At 42.2% G+C, this 25,650-nt stretch overlaps 1 protein-coding gene across 2 annotated transcripts in view; it reads right to left on the reverse strand.

Moving 5' to 3' along the window:
• The window catches only part of PTGFRN (prostaglandin F2 receptor inhibitor), an 81,776-nt gene that overhangs the window by 32,748 nt on the left and 23,378 nt on the right, over nucleotides 1-25,650 (reverse strand). For both annotated transcript variants that reach the window (XM_083498597.1, XM_083498598.1), the window contains exons 2-5: nucleotides 19,448-19,825; nucleotides 18,416-18,835; nucleotides 16,715-17,098; nucleotides 11,436-11,861 (exon numbers count right to left, since the gene is read on the reverse strand). In XM_083498597.1, the coding sequence (XP_083354723.1) occupies nucleotides 11,436-11,861; nucleotides 16,715-17,098; nucleotides 18,416-18,835; nucleotides 19,448-19,825 (1,608 nt within the window). The remainder of the gene's footprint in view (nucleotides 1-11,435; nucleotides 11,862-16,714; nucleotides 17,099-18,415; nucleotides 18,836-19,447; nucleotides 19,826-25,650) is intronic.

The following is a 25,650-nucleotide window of genomic DNA, read 5'->3' on the forward strand; positions in this document are numbered from 1 at the left end:
TCATTTAATTTCAGACTGAAGACAAGGAGACAGAACAAGTTACATTATCACCACCTCTCTCTCATTTTCCTTGTCTTAATCTAGTGCTCAAAACCAATGATTGCAAGAACACTGAGGCTGTATACTTCTTTGCAAATAGTTTAACAGATGCCCCCAATATACCACTGCTTTCCTCTCCCGGAGAGGAAAAAAAATGGGCATGTTTTGCAGAATTCATGAGGCAGCAGCGTTCTCTGTATCCAGACTCTCTAGGAGGAAGTAAATAATCGTGGGACAGAAAACAGGGTTCTCATTACAAGGTTTCCACCCAAGTAACTTTCAAAATGTATTTAAATACCCCAGGGATACTAAATGGTGTTTGGGAGAGCAAGTACCCTATACTGGCACCTGCAAGCTAAAACAGATTAAAAGGAAACCCCCATGTTCACACATTTGTCTTCCAGATGCTTCTCTGCAGACTGGAGAGTAAGGCACACGGTAAGCGGATCCAAGGCCAGAGATAGTGATTTACAAAAGGGCTATTGCTGTATATAGCAATTTTGTCTTAAGCTTATCTGCAGTCACAGGGTGTATGGGGTGTTAGGGGAGGGGTAGTACCTCTGGTGAGGGACACACTGTGCTCCTTCTGGGGTAGTCTGTCCATCTTTGGTCCCCACTTTGAACTCATCTCTCACCTGTGGCTCATGGGAACTGTCAGCATGTGACAGTGGCCACACCTTGGGAACGGCTTCGACTGGCTGATTAAACCAGGGGAGGGTAGCCAAAGGGTCTCAAACCCTCAGTGTACGAAAGATCTGCGTTGTGTGTGAGAGGGTAGGGAACCCAAGCTGCATTGTTACAAGTTTGTACCAAAGCCTCCAACTTGGAAAGCCCAACAACCTAGTTTTAAACACATCCATTTGCTCACTTATCCCCTGGGTAAATTTGAATTTGACACCTTTCCAAATCCTGCCCTTCTGTTTTCCCGTGGGCTAATGTTAAGTACTTTAATAATGAGAGAGGTAGCCTGGCCTTCTGCCCTCCACTGCCCAGACAAATGCCTGCCTTCCTGTAATCACAGGGCAACAATCCAACTCCCTATTCACATTTCCTCCCTTCTTCTAGGTAAATTGCTTTTGCTATAATAAGATGCAAGTTTGTTCAGTTAATTCCCTCTCCTCTCCCTCACCCCCCATCTCACCTTGAGTATACTCAAGACAGTCTATACGGAAACCAAGAAACACTCCTCCTACATCTCCTGGTATCTCCCTTGTTCCCTGAAAGACAAGACATGCCAGAAACAATTTCCCCTTTTTAAAAAAGTCTAGGATTTTGGACAGAATTTTTAAACAACTAAGAACCAATGCCTTCTTTCCCAGTAACAGAAGGGAGCAATAAATACATTTATTTTGTTTGATTTTCTCTGTAATGATTTATTTTATTTTATTTTATTTATTTTTTTGCCAGAAGCAGGTTTCAAGGATGTTGATTTCACAATTCAGTGTCATGCCTGGCCCATATTAGAAACTCCCCTAGTTATATGGTGTTCCCTTTAAAGTGTTCGTAATTACTCCACAAATATTAGGGTCAGTTGTATACGGTTTCCAACAACCCTAAATTGGTAGGCGGTAGCACCAAGCTGGAGGTAACAGGAGACTTTTGAGTACCAGGGAAGAGACTGTCCCAAAGTAGTTCAGCCCAGCTGAACAGTACTGAGTGTATGGCTCAGTTATGATACTTAGGACATCTTAAAGATAGATCTTGAGAAAGCCAATTCTGCTGACCCTTTAGACCTTGTTCGCTCCCAAAAATATGTTCTTTTTTGCGCGGGGGGGGGGGGAGTTGCTGTCTAGGGAATTTAGATTTGATACACAAGATCTAAGATTGTGTTACTGAATTAATTTTGAATTAGCATCTCTAACATAGATCAGATTATCAGTGTTTAGCCGAACTGAACTGGCATTAGGTTTTCTTCAGCAAAGCTATACCCAAGGAATGATGAGTTCTTATGGCTACCTCTATACATCTAATTTTAAGCTGGGAATTGAATTTGGCTGATGAGCCACATACTTATTCCCCTGAACTCCTGTGGGTCAAGTTCTGACAGGTGGGTAGCATTGTCAGTCACCTGACATCACAATGATATCAGGTGAGCCACTTTACCAAAACAATCAGTTGACTATCCATACTTACAAACCACTGTGTACAGGGAATTGCACATGGCTTTGAAGATGCTGTCACTCAGCTGATCAGTGATCCTGGCAAAGCCCCTTTAGGCCAGATACATCTTTATCTGACCTGCACCTGGCATCATATATAAATAGTTTTTTTTAATGTGATGTGTAAATTGGACCAATGGCAGGAAGTTTAAATTAGAGATCCGCAGAGCTCCCTGAACATTCCATATGTTATATATGATGTCAGGCCTAGGGCAGATGGACATGGCTTGGTCAAATAACCTAGTGAGACAAACTGGGATGTCTTGAGGACCAAATTATGTCTGTGGTCTGCAGCTTCTTCACTGCTGTTTTAAATGAACTGATGAAGTAGAAGGGGACTTACAGAAACTGATTGACTTTGGTAAACATTTGTTTTCATAAAGCTTGAATCCTGTGTCAGTGTCAGTTTATGCTGTCCATTTATGACTATGCGATTTTAAAAGTGAAGTGGGCAGGGGATGTATGTTGATTTTGCTCACTGATGTTTAACCAATTTAATGCTTCTTTAATTTAATAGTTTATGGTATTGTAAATTTTAGTTTCAGGCACCGATCTCTATAATTTGCTATCTTCCTTTATCTGTTCTAAGCTGAAAATCGAACCAGTTTCCCTACTCCTTTACAGGATAAAATTTCAGCTTCAAAAAGAAAATCAGATTAGCAACAAGGGAAGTAGTTTATAGTGGCTTGACTGGTATATTGAACTCCTTCCGAACCCAGCCGTAATTTCTATTCCTCCTCCTCTGCCTCTAAAAACTTGCCTTTGATGATCAAGAGATATTAAATATGAATAAGAGATAGGAGAAGCTTGTCAGTAAAAAGCTACTGATTCTTGTCTCTGAAAGGCAGGCCTGTTCTTAAGAAGTACTCCTTGATTTGCCACTTAGCTCTCAGTTTCCGTTTGTGATCGATCTTACAAGGACTAAGTATCCATCTTAGACTTGTCAGTGGAGTACAGTATTTTGCATTTAATGCAATCCACAGTGCTCTAGATACAGTAGAGTTAACCTTCAAAAACACCAAGCGCCTACACTCTTATCAAGTGCATAGTGGCGAAATGAAAAGAGGAAAAATTTTAAAGGCTGAGAGAGCCTTACTAGTTTTGTGGCATGGCCACATACATACTTACACTGTGTGTGTGTGTGTGTGTGTGTGTGTGTGTGTGTGCGCGCGTGTGTGTGGTATTGTTGTTTTTTTAAGTACCATAGGTCAGTCCCAAATATGATGCTCACTTAGGATAGCTATTATGTCCTGCTCTGCTTTACTTTGAAGTCATCCTCTGATTGAAGGGCTGATCAGTCCAAGTCCAGTTTCAAATGAAAGAACTATAAGGAGGAAGAGCAGAGGCTGCCCATCAGCAGTTAGCTCCTGGATGGCAGAGTGAATAGGCACACAGGTCAACTGGGCCAGCCTTGCCCTTGACAGTGAGAGATGTATTGCACTTCTAGTTCTACTACAGTCATTGGGTCAGATTCACCTTACAAACCCTGTCAGCAGAAGGCTTCACAATAGGACTCTGCTCCCCTCCCCTGTGCCTCCCTAAATTGGTTTGGGGTGGGTGGGTTGGGAGAACAGTAGCGAAAGGAGAGGGGAGCTGATATGCTTGTGCTGATGAAACATTTGTAACAGTGTGACGTCAAATTCCACCCACTATTACTAAGTTTGCATATTATATAAACACATGCAAATTTATGCAAATCTGTGCCCTCTTTTTGGCAATATGTAAGCTTACCCAGCACGCTATTTATTTATTGGAAAACATGTAAGGGACCCTCACCGGCAGGCAATTATTCTCAAGCAATGTTTTAACATCCTACAACTACTGAAAGCATGTTTGAAAAGGGATGGATTTGTTATAATTCTGCTCTGGCAACATACAATCAGATAAATGCCAGATTTAGTTTTCTATTCTAGATGCAAATCTTCAGATTAAAAGGAAAATGTCTGGTCAAGATTTGCATTTTAACTAGCTGGCTGTTAAGTCTTTTTTAACACTAGGCACATTGTCTCAGTATCTTCAATATCCCCCACAAGCATCCCTTGAAAGCGCAGGGGATATTACAGACTCAGATTAAGTTACCTATAATTATTGTTGTATCAGCATGACATATTGAGAGAACGCCATTAAAATAGTCAAGTTTAGAAAATAGTATGTTAAAGGATCCAGGAGTACAACAGACATCAGGTACAATGTAAGGTGGGGGGGGGAGAGAGAGGTCAGTGGATATTGTTAAAAATAAGAGTCTAGTGGAATCCTATAGAGTATTTCAGATTGAATATTCCCTTTCCCCTTAGCCTCCTACCTATTTATTCTGCCCATCTTTCGCATTTTAGGGCTGGCCAGTGTAGCACATTGACCTTTTCTTAAGGTCACTACAGTGGTACCTCAGGTTACAGACACTTCAGGTTACAGACGCGTCAGGTTACAGACTCCGCTAACCCAGAACTAGTACCTCAGGTTAAGAACTTTGCTTCAAGATGAGAACAGAAATCGTGTGGCGGCAGCATGGCAGCAGCAGGAGGCCTCATTAGCTAAAGTGGTGCTTCAGGTTAAGAACAGTTTCAGGTTAAGAACGGACCTCCAGAATGAATTAAGTTCTTAACTCGAGGTACCACTGTAATGCCACTGCCCAATCTTCCTCCCCAGATATTCAGGTTTGCAGACATAGTGAAGGGAGTCCTATAGCTTCCTTAATATTTCCAAAAACTGGAATGTTCAGAGTGAACTCTACAGATCTCTAGTTCAAGTATTTCTGCTTCTTCAAGCCATTGGGCCAATTCACATTGCCTGGGAAAGTTTTGCCTATAGTCACAAATCGTCAGAGGAGTTGAGGGAGGTTCAACAAACTAAAATATGTGATGTGGAAAACGGAATGATTGAAGTTTTTATGGAAAATTTAATAAAAAAACTTTTTAAAAAAAATATTGTCACAAATTGTGGTTAAAAACTATAGGCAAAATGTTCCTAGGTCTCAATGGTTCTCATAAAACAAAATTTAAAATAAGTAATAACAATAGATATCCTTCAAACAAGAGCTGTGTGTAATCCACAGAAACTTAAGTCCAACACAGAGAACCTCCAGCCTATGAACAGCAGTGGGCCTGAGGTACTTAATCTTAACAAAATTCAGATTGCCACAAACTCTAGAATGCAATGCTGAAGGCTAAATCATGAGATAGTGTTACAGAGATGGTGGCAGACAACGGTGAGGAAGCTGTGAACACAGGACCTCAAATACTACATGACCTACCTGGGTCAACAGGAGGTCAGGACTATCGCAAATATGGAGCTAAGCCACATATTCTGACTGGTTTTATGTCCAAATCATCTGCCTGAGGCTAGGACCACCAATGTTCAGTCCCTGCAGAGAGCCATTCCACTGCAGATCATAATCAACAACCCTCAGGTCAAGTGCTTTAAGGAGCTGCAAAGTCTAGTAAAAACATATGCACAGATCTATGTAATTCAGTTAACATAGTTTAGTTTTAATGTTATTTGGTTTACACAGAGCAACTCAAAATTAAGTTAAGCACATGAGACCCAAACTCATCACTTGGTAAGAAGAAAAGGGATTTGAAAAGCAAAGGGGGGGGAGGGGGGAGAAACCAGCATCAGAAACAAAGATGAACTGTCAAAATACTGTTTTGCACATCTGGCAAGAAATGGAACTTGCTAAAATATCAAGGAAAACTGTGTTTACTTTAAAATAAATAAAAAAGCAGGGGGAGAGAATGCCACACATGCAGCCACCACATTTCAGATCACTCAAAGCACATCCAAAAGAGTATAAACAGATTTCCACAGTCTAACAAAAATGGGATAAACCTGTCTTTCACAAACAAGGCTACATTTTAAAGTCTGAGCAGCTATTATACTGTTTATGCTACATTTCTCTCAAGAGACACAGCAGCTAAAAAGCCTCGTATGAGTGACAAGCAATTTGGATACTGTACTTTACAAAGAAAAGCTTCCATTTCAGTCCAGGAGGAGGAAAACATTCTTAGCCCAAGTATGTCACACAAATTTTAAAATGTCACATTTTTATCAGCCACCAGAGGAATCCATACATTTGGTGCATGTATATAAACCAATCTGCAGACTTGTTTCACACAAACTAACTTCAGGTCACATCTGAAAACCATGTGCAATACCGCACAGCAGGCCCACATGCTCCCCCCCCCATCCCACACTGCCTGTTCTATATTTTGCTTTAGATGTTAGTCAGATCAGGGCTTGAGTTAACTAAGATTGCCCTGAAACCATGGTTTGCAGTCTACCAAAACTACTTTTTAAATTTTACTTTACAAAACATAGGAATTGCAGAGTTCTGTTTTTAAAATCAGATTTGGGTATTTCGTATGGATGTGGTATACACTTAGCTCCCCTCAATGAACTGGATGTCAGGAAATCTTGCCTCTCAGGAGAAACTGGCCAAGAGAAACTGACATAGAGAGGCTTTTGCCTTTGCTGAAGCCATCTCTTATTTCCCCACAGGATTCTGGGTCCCAAATATGCTAAGAATAAATTGTACTAAGGAAGGAAAACTATTATCTGAGCCACTGAGGTATATTAGGTCAAAGTTGCCTCCCAAATGCACCCTTGATAAGCCAGAGGCCCTGCTCCATGCTCTTCTGCCAACAGGAACATAGCAGGGGCCTATAAAAGACAGGGCCTTCTCTGCTGTGGTGCCAACGCCTGAGAAACAGCTGATCAGCTTCCAGCAGGCAGCAGAAACTGCCCTGTTTCACAATGTTTTTCTGGATGCTGCTTTAAAGCAAGATCCTATCTTATACTGTGATGCTTTTTGTTACTTTAATATTAATTTATTGATGCGTATGGGTTGTTGTGTATTTCTATTGACCAATGTAAGCTATCTTGATTATTATAGGAAGGCAGGGTACAAATGCTGGAAATAGATAATGCCACTGAGCAAATGGGAACAGGTCACTCATTATAATAAAAGAGGAAGGAGGAATAGATCACAAGCAGAAGGACTAGATCACAGATATTGTTGGCAATTTGCCATCCGACTCATAATCTAGAAAAGGTCAGAATTTTTAAAAAGGTCAGGCTCTCTTGGAACAGCAATATATATGATAAAGACTGCACTGCATCAAATGTATGAGAAAAGGCATTTTGTTTTTCAAAGGTCTTATTTTTCATGCAACGCTTTTGAATTTGGACACATATTCAAGGCACTGATCTCTCAGTCTTGCTCTGTTTGCCTGCACTGTTGCTGCTGCCTCCCTACTGATCCCCTTCCTCCTGTACTGCAGCAGGCACACAACCATCCCCGCCTTGTAAACCATTTGGAGACAATTATAGCTTTGCAGTATATAAATTGCTTAAATAAATAAATAAATAAATAAATAAATATAATAATAATAATAATAACAACAACAAATCAACAAACAAACATTAGTTTAAGGTTGGAGAACAGACCACAAATGCATCTGCAATACTATAATCCATTAGATAAATTTTGGACTCTAGACCTAATGGTATGAAAAGTGGAGGTGGGGTTCTTTAGATGGTAATGGACATTACTCCAGACAATCTTACAGGGACCCTTCTTTAATTCTTGCTTTGAAATGTGGCAAGCCAGTCCTGCTGCATCTAGGGGAATCCCTTGTCCAGAGGGGCCCAGGACTTCTGCCCCAATTCTATCCCTGACGGCAGCAACAGTGATGGCCCAGTGCTAAACATGACAGCTGTAGGCATGACTCTCCTCTCCTTTTTAGCCACAAAGGGCTACTAGCTCCATGTATGCAGCTGATGCTGCAGTGGACCAGCACTGCTCACCTAGCTCTCTGGTGAGCAGCAGCAAGTACGTGGAGAGCACAGGGTGAATGTGTTGTTTGCCACTCAAGTGCTTGCCCATGGGCAATACCTGCTTGGCCCAATGGAGCAAAAAATTGCAGAGCAGCTTGGCGGTCATCAGGCAGCCAATAAGCTGCTTTTAAAACACAGCAAAACTTAATTCTATGACCCAGAAGGATATCCCAAGAGAATGAGTTTTAGTGTTTGCGATGGAAGTCTGGGCTGCTAATTTAAGCATTCCTGCCTGACGATAGCGAGTTGTGCAATGCATACGTGTAGTTAGTTCTTCATCCTTTGAAAGATATTACTTTGAAAGATAGAAGCCCATGGCCAAGGAACATTCTCCTAGTCCCGTCCCACAGCTGAAGTGCACACTTGCTCTCAAAAAGTTTGCCAGTGTGGTGTTAGCGCCAGAAACTTCAGCTCCAAGCTTGGATGTTTCAATAAGCATCTAGTTACTAAAATAATCACTGCATGCCCATAAATTAAGTGAGCTACAGATCTTTCCTCCTGATCCACTAATTTATTCCTTTTGCACTGAACCTTCTGCACTGAGCTGCAAGCTGTCCATTCACTATGTGACACTCTTAGACACAAAGCCAGGATTTCCCTGCTGACTTGGTCCCTTCTTTATCAGTTAGTTAACTTTTCGTTACCAAGCAAGAGGAAGAAGGAAGATACCTATCTTGAAAAGCATGCCTCAACCAATGAACGGCACAGCAGAAACTAGTTCAGATTTTCTGGTGCCAGATTAAGTTTCCCCCCAGGCCTTTTAAGGTTGCTGCAGCCTTTTAAATCTGTTTTAGATTTTCGGTTTCATTCTTTGCTCTTTTAGCTTTTGTTTTAAAGTCTTGATTTTTACCTCCTCCCATACTTTTATAGTACTCATTGTATGACTAGTTTAAGCACAAAGCTTAAGTTTTTATTTATTTTATTTTAATTCTGTAAATGCCAAGAATGTTTATTATAGAGTGGCTTGTAAATGCCGTAAAAAAAAAACCTCCTGGTTGGCAGTGGGGCTTCAGTGCTCTGCATACCTCTTTGAACCACATCATTAAAAGAAACCAAAATAAAATTATGTAAACTAATGAAATTTGCAGAATAAGGGAAATTGTACAAAAAAATTTGCTTTTTTGCACTGTTAATAGAAAACACAGGGGTGTTTTTTATTTATTTATTTATTTTTGCCTTTCTTGTAATGCAGGGCTTTGACAATGAGCCTGTCTGCCATGACACTGGGATCATGACATCCTTCTCCAGGGTGGACGAGACCAGGAACTTAGGGTGGAAGACGGTCAGCCTCAAATTTACACTTGGGAAAAAAGAAGCCCATTGTGTCAGTACCTCTCCAGCTGCTGGATGCTGCACCGCCTTCCTCTGAGAACTTCAGCTCAGAAGCCTTAGAAGAGCCACAGCCTTGCCTGCTCTGCCAGAGTCAGTGAATAATAAAGCAAGCAGAGTCTGTTTAAATGAACTGCTCCCACGAGAGACAGAGCTAGCAACTCTGGTAAACTGCAGCTCTGAGACCTAGTCTGGGGATGACTGCTGCTGAATACAGCCTCCAGCCTGGGCCATACACAGAACTGTCCAAAGTACCACTGAAGCCTTGCCTTTGTATTGCTGAGACCATCACTCAAGAAGGAATAATAGCATGAATTGTTTCAATCGAACACTTCAAGCCCAGATTCAGTGCTTTAATTGGATACCTGGTGCAGCATACTGTACACTATCTAGCCTCATGGCAAAACTGCTTCTCGACTGGTTCAGTAAACACATACTCAAAGCAAGTTGACAGAAAAAGAACACAGCAACTCTTACAAACACCTTGTGGCAGATCCCCGCATGTAAAAATGGAGACAGAAAAACTCTGGTTCAGAAGTAGCAACTTGTCCCGGGCATTCAACAAGAATTGAAGCCATTGATCACATGAACTTTCAAGTCAGCCCTTAGTGCAGAGTATGACACAGTATTGTAGCTGCCGCCGACAAATAATTACATTCTGAAAAATCTTCATGAAGGTGACTGTTGACAGCTCTGAAGCTTGTGGATTTGGAAATGCTGTTTCTGTTTCTTCCACCCTTTACAGCCCAGACTTTGAGGCTGCTTTGGTCTGTTCTTGAATATCACAGGGCCAGATCACAGGGCTTTCGGGAACTAATGCAAGTTTCTGCTTGTGCTTTCTACAGGCAATGAACACAAGGTGTTCCAAGGAAAAGGGCAGTTTGCCTTTTTAAAGCATGTTTCCCACACTCAAGTTAAGTTATGTGCAGGAGTGCCCAATCAGGACTGTTGGCTGCTGTCTAGACACAACTTTCCATCAGATAAAAGCTCTAACCAAAAACAGCTGTTAGTTTACTGTATTAAAAGAACAGGAATCTGATAATGATCCAAGTCAATTACTTGATTTCCTTCATTCTAATCATGATGCCGAGGGGGCTGGATATCCAAGGCCACCGTGGCAACCAGCATTGTGGTCCATCTTCCATGTCCCCACCTCCCACATCTACTTAAGAGTAGAGAGTTGTGATTAAATGGTCTGCAAATCGTTCTAAACAAAACAAACGTAATATCATTTTTCAAATTTTTCTCTTGTCGCCTAGGTGTGAAAAAATATCCTGACTGTGTAGTCTGCATCTGATGAACTCTAAGAATTCCAAATATACCTTCAATCTCTTGCACAACTCCTTGCACCAATTCCCTGCGGCTGCTATTTCCTCAGGACTCCACCTTCACATACATTTCAAGCTGCTTCCTGGTACATTGCCAGAAGGAGTTTGGACAAGAGTTTGTGATGGTGTGGGTGATATTCAATTACGCTTTACTAAAAGCAGACTTGCTGAAATTAATTGACCTAACCTAGCCATGTTCATTCATTTCAGTGGGACCACTCTGAGGAAATTTTAGTTGAATAACACCCTGTGGAAGGAATTCAGCATTGCCAGAGTGCTTGCTGGATGGAATGATTTTCCCTCTTCTCCCTCCACACATTGTTTTGGGTGTTCTCCTGATGCCTCCAAGTCAATTGGGGGGGGGAGAGCTGGAGCTGGGGGACAGGAAAGCAGGGAAGCCCCAATGCATTAGTGGAAGTCCTTATGTAGACTCCTCCAAGTGAAACACATTAGTTAAATCCAGCCCTGTGTACGCTGTCCTAAAATATTTCTAGCACAGGGCTCTTAGCAACCTTAGCTTGGAATTATTGTGTATTGTGCTGAACATTCCTAAATGGTACTGTGATCTTTGATCTCATCATTAGCCACTTTCATCCACTTTCCCATCCAAAGATGGCAATGGCAGATGTATATACATCTATCAAAACCCTTTAGAAATTTTCCATCTCGGAGTCTCTAAAGGCAAGCCACTGAGTCACCAACAATTTGCATCACAAGTTTTTAAAGTCAGGCTGTACAAGATTCCTACCTTGTGTAGACCATAAAATGCTTACAGGCACAGAAGCCACATCCTTGATCTTTATCCAGCTGTTATTTCGTTGCCTGCTCCATGAAGAAATTACACAATAATAATCTCCTCTGTCTGCTTCAGAGGTCCACTGGATTCGTAAGCGGAAGGTGTCCACAGTTGGTTTAGAGAAAATAATTTCCCCATTCTGGGCCCGTTGTTTGCTTCTGTCCCCAACTACCAGCGTCCAGTCTGCATCCATGGTGGCAAGAAGTTCATCTTTCACTACTTCATCACTGCGCATAGGTAATCGGTAGTACCATGAGACAGTGAAACGCACATTTGTTTCAGTGTTCTGCGCCTCTGTGATCCTACATTCCAATTCTGTGGGATCTTCTGCATACTTAGGTGTTTTAGTCGCATTCAGAAACACATGGTAAGTTGGCTCTGCAGAGCATTTTGAAAAGCAGGGAGACAGACAAGGAAACAAAAGTATGAAATAAAGACCAATTCAGAATACAGGCTACATTTTCACATTTATCATTTCAGAACGGCAACATTCTTTTGGCATCTTGCAAGTCATGGCATAGGATGGGGCATTTACTACTTAGCTGGTGACAGTGGACCATGTAATTCCCAGAAATGGAGTATCTTCATGGCATGCAGCCCCAAGTCAAACAAAAGGCAGATTCTAAAGCCAACATTTAGTAAGTCACACTATACTGTAGGAATTTCATAATGCAACATTCTGGTTACAGAACACTGCATTGCAATTGCAAAGTCTGCCTCTCAGGGAAATGTTTCATTTTAATGAACATGCTCCCCATTTTGGAAGGGTATGCCAAGTGCGTGTCAGGTTTCTGTACACTGCTTTACCATTCATTTTATTGCCCACTTCAGCGACCTTGGCAGAGGAAAGCTGGCACTAGAGCAAGCCAATATTGGAGAGCATCCCACATTTACTTGTTCCTGGTGTTGAATGCCAGTGCTAGAAACTGAATATACCCTTCAAGTTAACTTTACTGGTTTTTTTAAATACAACTTCTGACAGTTTCATAATCACAAGTCTGAAAGAACTCTGAAGGGCCTACTCTCTGCTCTTAGCAACCATATTTAGGATCCCAGAAAAGAAGGAATACAATGCACTACCAATATTTATAAAGGTCGTGGAGGGAAAGGTAGTTAATGAGCCACAAAAAGGGTTGGGTTGGCCAATCATACCTCACCTTAATAAGTCAAGATCTGAATGAGCCTTATGGATGCACACACAGTGCCCTTGCTCCCCGCTTTGCTACAGTTTACTATTTTGTCCAAACAAGGAAACTATGGTTAACAGTTTCTGAACAAGCCAGGACATGAAAACTTAGTATGAAGTTGGATTGATACCTTTACTTGTTCCACAACAATTAATTTCCTGGTTTGGCTGATACAGGAAGAAATAGTTAATCAACGTCTCCCTGGTTTGTTAGCGGGAAGGGAGGAGCAAAAGAGCTGCTCATGTGCGGCCAAAAGGCTTGTTCTTGGCTCAGCATAATGGTATATGATAATCTGAACCAGCCCACATAATTCACTGGAGCAGCTTGCTTCCAAACAGAAGCACCAACAACATTTTTATGCCCTCATTAGGAAATAGAAGAAAGTTGAAGGTAAATGGGATGTCAGCTAATCATATCCAGCATTTGGAAGACCTATAGGGAATAGGATGGCTGGGGCAAGTTTTGGCTTTGAGAGGAGTGCTCCAGCTAGTCTCTTCACACTGACTCTCAGACAGAGGATTTAGCAGGAAGGAATAAAAGGCTTGCTGGATAAGCCTCATTCCTGCACTCTTGTCAGCTGTCAAAGAACAGCCTTGCTGACAGTTCAACGACTTAATACCCTGCCAAGCTCTCAAACTTCAATCAAGTAGGAGGGGGCTGCTGTTGAATTTTGGATGCAGTTTATGTACTACAGATGAGAATTCCTCTCCTGCTTTTCCCACCCGCAGGCAATGTAAGATCATTTGAAAAACATTTTGCTCCTCCCCCTTAACTGGGATCAAAATAATTACTAATTTGGGATGCAAAGGCAAAGAAATTCCCACTGACCAACAGAATACTTTCAATGCAGAAAAGAGGCACCCTATTCAAGGCAGCTTTTAAAGCTATGGATGCTTTCCAGATAGAGATAAGAGATAAGATAATATTTATTACGGCCATAGGCCCATACAGGTAAAAACAACACATAAGTGACAGCTTGTGCCGTGGGGGGAAAGAAAAAAAAAGAAAAAAGAAAAAACAGACGCTAAAACACCGCGATAACAATAAAATACTATAAGATGGAAAGGCAAGTTACGCCTTAATTAGCTTGTAGCGCTCCTTGGCGTCGCTTTTGGGAGAGGACTGCGACCAGGAACCTAGCCACTTTCAGGGTCGTGTGGGAATCCTTATCCTGCAAGATTTGGGCAAGATGGAATTTTGGTGGGGTACCCTCTAGTTTCTGTATGATTGATCCCAACAAATTTGCCCGTGGCACATTAAACAAGGGGCAGGTGAACATAATGTGCTGGAGCGACTCCGGCGTCACCTTATCACATTCGCACGTGGCGGGGTCTTGGCCCTTTGAGAATCTATGTCTCAGGACATTGGAGGGGAAAACGTTGAACCTCGCTTTGGTAAAGGCCAGTCTATGGGCAACAGTCGAAAGGGAGGAGAGGTATGATGGAACACAATAAGTTAAAGTGATACCAATGTTCTGGGGCGAACAAACACCTCCCCCCAGCATATAATTTTGCTGTAAGTCGATGTCATCCAGTCTTTGACGGCTTTCCAGATAATATTGGTAACAGAATACACTGAGTGTACAGAATCAGTGGCACCTCTCTGTTTAGTTGCATTTGATGGGATGTCTGATGGATGAGAAGAATGAGAGACAAGCTCACTCTCATAATTAGGCCTACAGCAAGCAGGATGGAAATCATTAGGCCATCTTGAGATTTCCTTTCCTTTCCTTTAAAAACTTGCACAGCTTATTCTCATTCCTCTAAGGCTATAATTCTAAACTACAGTGGTACCTCAAGTTACATACGCTTCAGGTTACAGACTCAGCCAACCCAGAAATAGTGCTTCAGGTTAAGAACTTTGCTTCAGGATAAGAACAGAAATCGTGCTCCAGCGGCGCAGCGGCAGCAGGAGGCTAAAGTGGTGCTTCAGGGTAAGAACGGTTTCAGGTTAAGAACGGACCTCCGGAACGAATTAAGTACTTAACCCAAGGTACCACTGTAACCTATTAGCCTATTGAACTCAATGGCTGTATTTTCACATAGCACTAAATACTAACTGAAGTTTCATAAACCATGCTAGGTAGTGCACAAGGGCTGTTTCACTATTCTAGTCCTTGAGAGCAGAGAAACAAATAATAAAAAGGCAGCTGGCTTAGTTTCATCCAAATCCAAGGCTGTGGTTTGCATTGCCTAAACAAACCAACATCACTAGCCAGGCTTACACTATTATCTCTTATCAGCTTATACTCCTGGGCTTGCTATTAAACGGCAACGCAGCCAAAGAGATTTACTTGCAGATAAACATGTTTAAAATTGGATTGTACAAATACTGCAGAAGTGGATTTTCAGCTGTCTTGGCTCTCTGAAGTACAAGAGATGCTGTGGCTGTCAGGACTGGGTTACCATCAACCAGATCTCCGATTGTGCTATGATAACATTCAGAAGTGTATATGCACAATGCTTGAATTTCAGCAGAGTATAAGTAGAAATGCTTGTTCCCACTGCTTGAAAGGCTGTCAAGAATCATCTGGCTCCTAATTGCAAAGTCAAAAGCCAGAAACTTGATTTTTTTAATTATCCTCTAAGAGATGCTGACACGTCAAGGCAAACTCTACAGAACAACATGGTTCTTTAGAAATTTGTGCTAGGGTTTCAGTTTTCCATATCTCTCCTGCCTGGATGCTCATTTCCTAGAACATCTGCATAAAAAGCAGATCTCAGTAGCTTAAGAGTTCAGCCAGGAAAACAGAGTTACTGAAAACACAGTTCTCCATAAAGTCAAAGCAGAATATTGGGGTAAGGAAAAGTGAAAAACAATGTTTTTGTCTAGACAAACTTCTGGTTCACCTCCTAATCTTTCCATATGATATAATGTCCATAAAATAACAGAAAGTGATCTATATTATTCTTAGGATTTCCCCAAGGAAATCTAGCAGATCTGACAATGGGTCTGAAAGAACCATTATAGTAGTGACTGTGGGATTAGTCCAGTCGTCCAAGCCACACTCAAGAACAACAAATCAAAGCACAAGAAGGTGTCTAGATGAGTCGCTGGACCACCTGAGACCAGATTCTACTATGCAGCTTTGCCAGACTACAGTCTTCCTGATAGAAACTACAGATGTGGCCTTCAGAACAAGTGTGCATTTGACTATATTTTTTATTTATCAGTTGTTTCCCTTCCTGTCTCTTGTCTTTGGAGCGAACACATTTTATTTTGTTTTGTTTTTAAAGAAGAACTTAAACATTCCCAGCTAAAAAAACTGAACAATTTTGAATTTTCTCTTTGGATGACTAATGGGAAAAATTACATTGCTACAGAGGATGGCAGCCCATGTATTTTCAGACAGGCTGCTAAAGAAGACCGAAACTTAACAACAACCAGCACTGCATAAGTCTGTTTTACGTCACGGCAGGTCCTGTGGGGATCTCCAGCTTATATATCCCACCAACACCACCTTTGGGCTTGTTGAAAGCTTTTGAATGTCCCCTCTCTCTTCCAAGACAGGGATCACTTTAAATATTAAGACTATTCCATCTTTGTGTTCTTTTAAGTCAAGTTAAAGAGCCACATTTGATCAGAACAAACGTTTCATTTTAAAATGTTTTCTCAGGACTGACACATTAGACACAAAAAGGCACCCATGACTAGTCATAAAAAAAGCTCAGGATGGCTGGTATAGTTAAGAGGCCATGTTGGACACACCACCAATGAGCATGAACTGGTAAGCCTTAAAGGGTTTAGCATTTTTAAGAACTACATAATTTTCTTCCAACACGGAGTCCAGGGCAGGAGGGATCACTCCTATTGAATGCCACTTTCTGTTCACTTCCATATTGTGGTATAAACCCAGGATAGAAAACTTGTGGACCTCCAGAGGTTGTTGGGACTACAACTGCCATTATCACTTTGCCACTGGGTCATACTGGCAGGGACTGACGCAAGTTCAAAGCACACCACCTCTAGAGGGCCACAGGTTCCCTATCATTACACAAGAAAAATTATCCATCAACTTTATAGCATCACCACCCAGCTACTCACCTAATGCCAACACCTCCACAGTGACAGGCACGGATGTCCTCTCTGCTACCTTGTGCCAGCTACCATTGTGCTGTGGCACCCAGAGAGTTGCTTGGCAGTAGTAGTAACCGGAATCTTCAGTGCTCACATCACGTACCAATAGGTGGTAGGAACTCCGATCCACATGGCTGAGGCTGATGAGGGTAGAATCACTAACAACAGAATCACGGTCTGCACTTAGCAAAACCTGAGCTTCTGCCATGGTGCTATCAGGTGATTCACTGAAGTACCACCTGACCTCTGCTTGGAAAATACCACTTCTGTCTGTTGTGAAGTTGCAGGTAAGGTCAAGGGAGTCCCCCTCCGTCACAGATACATTGCTTCTGGTGATAAACACACCTAAAGCTTTTGGCAGGAGGGAAGCAAGACAAAAAAGTGTTATTTTCAACTCTTTAATACAGCAGGTAGCCTAACTGTTGGCTTCTACTGCCTGCTTTTTTAATTAGTGGCCTACATATTTACAGGCAAAGCTCACATATATTATTGTTGAACTATAGAAAAACAGGCAGTGAACTCCCCCCCCCCAAGTTTCACTACTTATTTAATTCTATGTTCTGAAGCAAATCATTGTGCAATTTCAGTTTTCTTAGAATAAAAAACCAGCTAGCTTTGCCTTGTGCATGAATATTGCAAGGACACAACAAATTTTTCTAATCAAATTCACTGTCAATCCAGCTTCACACAATTTACGTCTAGCTATGACATCGTTCCAACAGAAGGTGTTCCAAATGGCTCTACATTTTGCTACGTACAATTAATCCTCCCGGGGGGGGGGGGGGAAACACCTCACATGCCTACCTACTCCAACATAACAAGCATTATAACTTCAAGCACAGGGAAGATCAAGGGGGTCTCTCACCATCACAGAGATGTTGTTTCTCATAATGAATACACCTAAAGCCAAGACACACTCCCAAAGGAATACAAATCAGATTTTACAAGCTAACTACTATGAAGAACTGAACCACATCTGAATGATTGTTGTGGCATTTTCAAATTCTCTGTGTGGTGATTAAAGGATTGCAAGTCCAGTATGAGCATACTTGCAAAAACATATAATTTCATTTTGCTGCCAAGAGGCCAACTTGCTTATTCTTCCTTCTCCAGAACTACCATTGTACACATTTTGCAGCCTGGCATGATCCATCAAAGCACATGCATTGCACACAGGTATATTTAAACAAAGGAAGGGGAACAGTCATTTAAAGACTACTGTCTAGTAGCTAAGCTATTGGGGGGAAAGTTGCAAACTTAAAACAACTGTAGATTTAAATTCTCCTTTAGCCCTAGGCAATCCCTAAAGCCAGGTAACAAGACCTTTTACACAAATATCCTATACAAACTACTGAAAAAGAAAAGAGTCCTCTGTTATGAAGCCTAGGCTTTAAATAGATTCCAAACACAACTATGCAGTAGGTATTCAAAGAAAATACAAATATCTAAGTTCTTATTTGCAGTGCCTTCACAACGTATCTAACACATGTACTGAGGAAAGTACACACTGTTACTATATTATATACTGTGCTGAGATACTTAAGGGAGCAGCCACTATGGCTTTACACCAAATGTTGGTGGCCTGCACATTCTGTCCCACAGCCACAATGGTGTTACAACATAGATGCTGATACAGGCAACATCATTTCATGAATACTGCATGCTCACCTGTTGGCTGCACCACAACATTTGCTATATCCACAGCCTTCTCTTGGATCTTCTGCCATGAAGCATCTGCACCTTTAACCCATTCACTCACTCGACACCTATAGGCACCTTCATCTGTTGGAAGAGCTTGGGACACAGACAAGCGGTAAATGTCATTGGCCATGGCATCTAAACGCACATCTCCACTGATATAGCGCTCGTTATACTCTGAACCAGGCTGGAACTTGCCCTCATGCGTCAAGGAGAGAATTTCTTGCCAGGCAAACCCGTTTCTGAATTCCCAAGACACATGCAGATGTGTGTGTTCTGAAGAATTGGTGGACGCTGAGCAGCGCAACTGAAACGCATCTCCTTCCGATAAGTTCCAAGTAGATGTGGAGCGGGCTGTTGACCTACCAACGGTTAAGCCATCCGCAATCACTATTCGGAGAAAAGAAAGTTATCAAGCGTGTGGGTTATAATAAATGGCTTTACATAAAGCAACGATGAAACAGAGTCAAGCTGTGGTAGATTGTCATGAAAGAGATGACTAATTATGCAGCATAATGAGTACGCTGAGCCAAAACAAATCACTCACATTGGAAAACATGCGCAAAAAAGTGTTTTCATACACCACACTTTCTCCCTTAACTCAATCAATTATTCAGCTTCAGAAAGACCTCCACCCACAATTACCTCTTCAAGTAAATCTATTAGCAGAGAAACTTCCCCTTCCAATATGCTTTGTTTAGAAACAAATGTCAGCAAAGAAGGGTGGGGGAGACTGGAATATAACAGGAGCTATTCTGAGCAATTTGCTTTGTTTTATAAATTAAAGTGATCCTGTTGAGATAGTCACCAACCCACTGCTTCAGTTAAGCAAACACAGGACAGTGCTATGGCACCAATGGGACATGGGGCAGTGTCTACCTTCAGGTTATACAAAAGTGTATTTGGCTAGATTTCATCTACTCCAGCCATTTCACGTATCACTTGCAAAATTACACTAAGACCCAATACCAATTGTAAATACCCCTCACCCTTTAGAAGTACCTTTGACTTCGACTACAGCATTGTAATTTCCCTGAACGACAGAATCTGTGCTGGGCGTTGTGCATCGGTACATCCCTTGGTCAGTGGGGCGGATGTTTCCAATCACGAGTTCCACAGAGTTGTTGCTGTTTCGCCTCAATGTGATCTCTTTACCGTCAACCCGATCTTTATACTCCTGAGACGTGAACCAAGGGTCCCAAGTACTCACTACTTGTACAAATCTAGAGTCCGGAGCAGAGATTCTAGAGAACTCCCAGTCAAAGTTCTGCTCGCTGGGTCCTTCATATTGACTAACGTTGCACGGAATCACCACCTCTGTGCTCTCAACTCGCACTAGAGGACCTGCAGGCACCTTCACAATACGCCCGTGGCAGGAAGCTGGGGGGGACGGGACAAAGGATTGTAAGTTAAAATTGCAAGAGAGAGAGAGTGTGTGTGTGTGTAATACACACACACACACACACACACACACACACACACAGGGAGCCGTGGGGAGGCAGGAAAGAAAAAAGGACACTATGGTTTGCCGTTTAATTGATGGTATATTGGAATGTTTTAGATGAAAATGTTTGTCAGTGAATTAGGAGAGTGCGCAGTGGGTTGAAATGGCAGAAGGCAAGATCAAATCCTTGCTTAGTTGTGAAATGCAATGGGTGGCCTTTGGGACATTGCTCCTCTTCACTACTTCCATATTCGACTTGTCATTGGATGCCATCTGGGATTGTGAATACTGTCAGCCACAATTTAAGAATTCTTGTTCTTTCCACAAACATGATTTCCTTGATCCTCCCTTTCATCTGCACTATGTACAGCTCCACTTTAGAAGAGTTAACAAAACTGAGTCAAGAATTTAAAAGAGTCCAATTACCACCTCATCTAGTTTGCAGATGAAATGGTGTGTCTTGTTTCAGAAACAGAAGTAATTTGAAATGAGCTGCCTGGCCATGACTGAAAAGAGAGTCACCAATTCTGGTGATATTCTGGTGTCTGGATATTCTGAAGGTTTTAATCATTTTGGTTAAAGAGGCATGCCACCAAGGGTTTGTTTCCTTTGCAGCATTTCAATGTTTTAGACATCTCTCATCAGTTAATGCTATTAACATTTTCATTGCTGTGATAAGTTATGGACTTAAGTGATTATTTAATGGTAACAGAAGAGGAAGTTCAAAACTGCAACTTTGAATCAAATTACGAAGTATGCCTTGTGCTTTTCTTCTATAAATAGCAATCAAAGGTTTTCTCCTGCTTCTCTTTTATTCATAGTAAACAAAACGTCCTGGAATCCTATAGACACAAAAGTATCATCTATCGAACTTCAGCAGTGTTGCAATTTGAATGATTTCACAATGCTTGTGTTTTTGATGCATGATCATGATATGAAAGACAACAGCATGGAGCGGGAGAGATCTCTGCCCCCTACAGCCCTTGAGCTTTCATTGTAAGAATGACACCCACATTTTGGGGGTTCAAATATTTCAAATGGAAAACACAAAAGAAATGCAACCCTTATTCCCCATCTCAGTGTTCACTGGTGTCAAGCATCTAGAGCTGCTGCTGGAGAGACAGGGAGCAAGACAACATACAGGGCACTAAGCATATCCTACATAATCCATTGTCTGTAGCCATGCCCCATGGCAGAACGGCATCTGTTTCTGATTGACAAAGACTCACAAGTTAGGGATTTACATCAGGACAAGAAGACCTGACTGATAACTCAGGAACAACCTATAGTGGTACCGCAAGTTACAAACGCCTCGGGTTACAAATGCTTCAGGTTACAAACTCCGCTAACCTGGAAGAGTTACCTCGAGTTGAGAACTTTGCCCCAGGATGAGAACGGAAATCGTGTCTGGCGGCGCAGCAGCAGCAAGAGGCCCCATTAGCGAAAGCACGCCTCTAGTTAAGAACAGTTTCAGGGTAAGAACAGACCTCCAGAACAAATTAAGTTCGTAGCTAGAGGTACCACTGTATTACAGGACAGCCCTAGAAGAGAAAGTGACTGAGCCATTTGTTGTCCATCTAAATCACCCCAATGTATCAATGATCAACAGCTTATCCTGGGTAATTATATCTTCTTTACCCAGGCCTTTGGTGGTAGGGAAGCATTTTCTTAGAGACAGCCCCCACCCCACCCTAAAACAGCTGCTTACCAGCTACAATAGACACAAATATAGGGATCAGACCCTGGAGCAAGCACAGATATGTCCACATATCTACTCAGGCAACACTATTACTGGACCTAATAATGTCAGCCATGTCATGATCTTTCACATACAAGATGTGTACAGTGTGAAAAATGCTAAGGTGCTGTTCTAAGAATGAAACAGTGTAAATAATTCTCTAGTTGTAAAATAACACTGTATAGTGACCAGTTCTGAAGCCCAGTTTAGGAAATATATGAAGGAGCATCAACAGGAAATTCAATTTAAAATCAATGATAATTAGCCTTATATCTTGCTGATTTAAATCACTTTGGTCTGAATCAATTCTCCCTACATAGAAGAACACTGAGCCTCATTAAATACGTTAGCTGCTCCTCACAAGTCCTAAGTGTTTCAGTCAGCCATGTGGAAAGCCAAAACCTCTTCTGCCTTGCAGTGGGCTTGTTTTGAAGCCCAAAAATCTCCAAGAGCTACAAATGGGCTTTGGTAGGATCTCTCATTTCCTAAGAATGCTAAGCAAGCACTGCTTTTATTTGCAGCTCAAGACTTTCCATAAAAGGAATAACCATTTCAGCTGCAGAGATGCTTCAATTTCAGCCTCCAAACAAAATCACTTTAAGGATGTCTAATCCCACACTGTCATGTGCGTGCTTGGTTTCTTGCAGGACTGTCACAGTAGCACCCCAAAATGCTGCAACAGCTCAACAGCAATTCTCAATACCACAACAGCCTTAAACATAGACACACTTTCCCTAGACAATTAGGGCTGGGGAAAGCCGTAGGATAAAGGTGTGGAAGCCAGTATTACATCAGCTTTCTTCACCCAGGAAGCTGGCAGCCGAGGAGGAAGCGTTTCAGCAGCCTTCAAGGAAGGCAGGGTGGGTCTGGGAAGGCCCATGGCAGCACATGAATGGACAAGATAGCAATACTGTCACCACCTGGATTGGACCGAATTAACTTTACTCTCCCTGATTACTTCACAATATTGTGGTGAGCACATGAGTCCTTTATTCCCTGTCTCCTGTTCCCTTTTCTTTCCCTTTTGCCCCCCCCCCCTTCTCCTTGAGTGTGTGGTTTCCGTGTCTGTGCTTTCTTTGAGCGTGTGGCTCCTTTGGCTGTTTTACTGGTGGCAGTTAGCTGAGAGGCAGCAGCGTAAACCAGCTCCTGACTCCTCAGCACTTCCATTGAGCAGCCGTGGTTCTGGCCCACTCCCTGGTACTTCCAACAGTAGATCTGACTATGCAGTTACCTATCCCCGCCCTGCCAGATCAGTCTCACAGCAAGCTCAGCAGCAGACAGTGATCTTTCGTTTGCCCCAAACATGCTGCCATGCCAAGCAGCAGCTGTCAGCAACTCTAGCCATCTTGTAGCCTTGTCACCGACCAGCAGGCCTTTCCAGCACCCTCTCTTTCTCTCGCCTTGTCCGACCCACCCCTCCCTCTCAGACAACTGCAGCAGGCCATTTTGGGCCAGACCTTAGGAGCTGCCACCACTGCTACTGCCCTGCTTCCCTCCCCCTCACTCCTTTCCCCTTATCCCCAAGATGGGCCAGGTTGGGCAGGGAGAGATGAAAGAATGGAGGAGAGAGAGGTCCCCACAGGAAGTCACCCCCACGCTGTTCAGTCCCACTTCCTGTATTCTTAAAAAAAACAACCTACAATTCCCAGGAGTCTGCCATTTCCTTATTTACCTCAGGTAGGAAAATGTATTTGGCTGGCCCTGACTCTAAGACAGGCATCCCCAACCTGCAGCCCTCCAGATGTTTTGGCCTACAACTCCCATGATCCCTAGCTAACAAGACCAGTGGTCAGGGATGATGGGAATTCTAGTCCAAAACATCTGGAGGGCCGAAGGTTGGGGATGCCCGCTCTAAGAGAACTTCTTAGGCCAGAGATGGGATGGCCCTCCAGATGTCTATGGACCACATCCCTGGCCATTGGTCATGGAGTCTAAGAACACCTGAGAACAACAGGTTCCCTATCCATGAGTTAAGCCCTACTCAGTCACCAAGGTCTTCCTAAGCTCTGGCATGTTTCTATATATTTTCATTGTTCCCTTTGGGCCTGATTTGCTCTTCAGCCCAGACTCCTGTTTCCTTCCCATGAATGCTGGTTCCCAGTGCCCAGCTCACATCAGACTGCTGAACCCTGGCCCTGAACCAAGGTTCTTTCTTTTACCCGGTATCCTTATAGTTTGAAATGCAAGAGACTGAACTTGGGAGCTTCTACATAGAAAGGGTCTCTATATAAAATTACGAATGGTGTGGTGCCATCCAGTGAAACTGAATGGTGGGAGATTCAGGACAGACCAAACAAATACTCCACAGAGTACACAGTTAGAATTATGGGATTTGCTTCCACAAGATGTAGCAATGGTGATCAACATGGATGGCTTTAAAAGGGGAGGAGACAGATTCATGGGCAACAAGACTATCAATGGGCTGTAGTTATGATGGCTGTATATCATCTCCAGTATCAGAGGCAAAGCCAGCTGCTATGAGAAATGAGTGGTAGGGGTCTATTGTATTCATGTGCTACTTGTGGGTTTCCCTTAAGCATCTGGTTGGCCAATGTGGGAACATACTGCTGAACTAAATAGGACTTTTGTCTGGTCCAGCAAAGTTCATCTCGTGTTATTATTAAAGCATACGTTTTTAGCAGTGAGCTATGGCCCCTTGCTGCCAATAATTATTTGACAGTGACAATAATTATTTCTCTCCATTCTATGAAGCATATGCTACACAATCCATTCCTGTCGATAATGGCCTCTGTTTCACTGAACTGATTATTCCAGTGTTACCTCTGACAACTACGATTCAAGTCACATATGATCAGGATCCCATTCTGCAGGCCATCAGGAACATTAGCCAATATTAAAAGCAGGCACGCAACCCATGAGAGTTTTCTGTAACAGCCCAGCCAACCAATAAAACAGATTATTACATCACCTTCACCACAGCATTTCTTGTAATGCACTTTCCTCAGGGCATATCTAGCCAGACACAGAAATACATTTTGCAAGGACATTTATTTCTACTGTACATCTGCATAATGCAGCAGGGTTAATGCTGTGGGAACCAGAGATAACTTCACAGTTCATATGCCATAACATTTTTAACCTTGGTGATGTAATAATCCCAAGTACTTTGCATGTGCTTAAATAGAAATCTAATGATACAAACTGCTAAAAGGGGAACATTTTAAATTTGAAAAAAGTAGAAGGGGTACAAATAAGGCAGGGGAGATACAGGCTTTTGGAGGATTTGCCGAGTACCACACATCAATAATTTTAGTCTCCAATTTGAGCCACATAAGCATCTCAAACAATTATAGCATTAAACTATAGCATTAAAACTATAGGGAAGCTGACAGGAAAGTCCACATTTTACCTATCAGCCATCCTTTAGCTGACATTGTCCTCATAAAACCTGTTCAGTCAAGTGTGTTCTCACTAGTAAAGAATCTAGCTGCTTGCCGACAGCTTCCACCAAATCAACATTTAGTGCAGAGATGTTCAATGTTGAGGCTAAGGAGAAAGATTCACACACACACACCCTACCACCACCAGATAACCAGGCACAATCCAAATATTCTGGGGTTGGCAATAGTTTTTTTAAAAAAATCAAGTTATTGCAGAAAAACATAGTGTTCCATGCTTCTCACAGAAGATGCTCACATTTCTAACAAACAGGAAGTTGCATTTTTCTTTGGGATGCAGATTGTAGTTGCTCATCCCCAAAAACAGCAACATTCCAAAATGGAGACATCAAAGGAATTATTTCTAACAAGGCCTGCATATTTATACAAGGATTAGCGGGTTCTGTTCAACCTACCATCCTTGCAAAGGTCAGTAAGGCTCTCTTCTATGTCAACTAAAGCACTGAATCTTGAAGCACTTGGTGAGGAGGGGGAAGCAAAAGGTTATTCTGCCTTCAAAAGGAACAGAGGAAGAAAAGAACACTGCTTATAAGAATTTTCTGAAGGGTTTTAAGAAAATTGAATCTGGCATAAGAAAAGGAATTAGATGCTGTCTATAAATGAT

This window comes from Podarcis liolepis (assembly GCF_965112155.1).
Source record: "Podarcis liolepis genome assembly, chromosome: 4".
In the NCBI taxonomy this organism is placed as follows: Eukaryota; Metazoa; Chordata; class Lepidosauria; order Squamata; family Lacertidae; genus Podarcis; species Podarcis liolepis.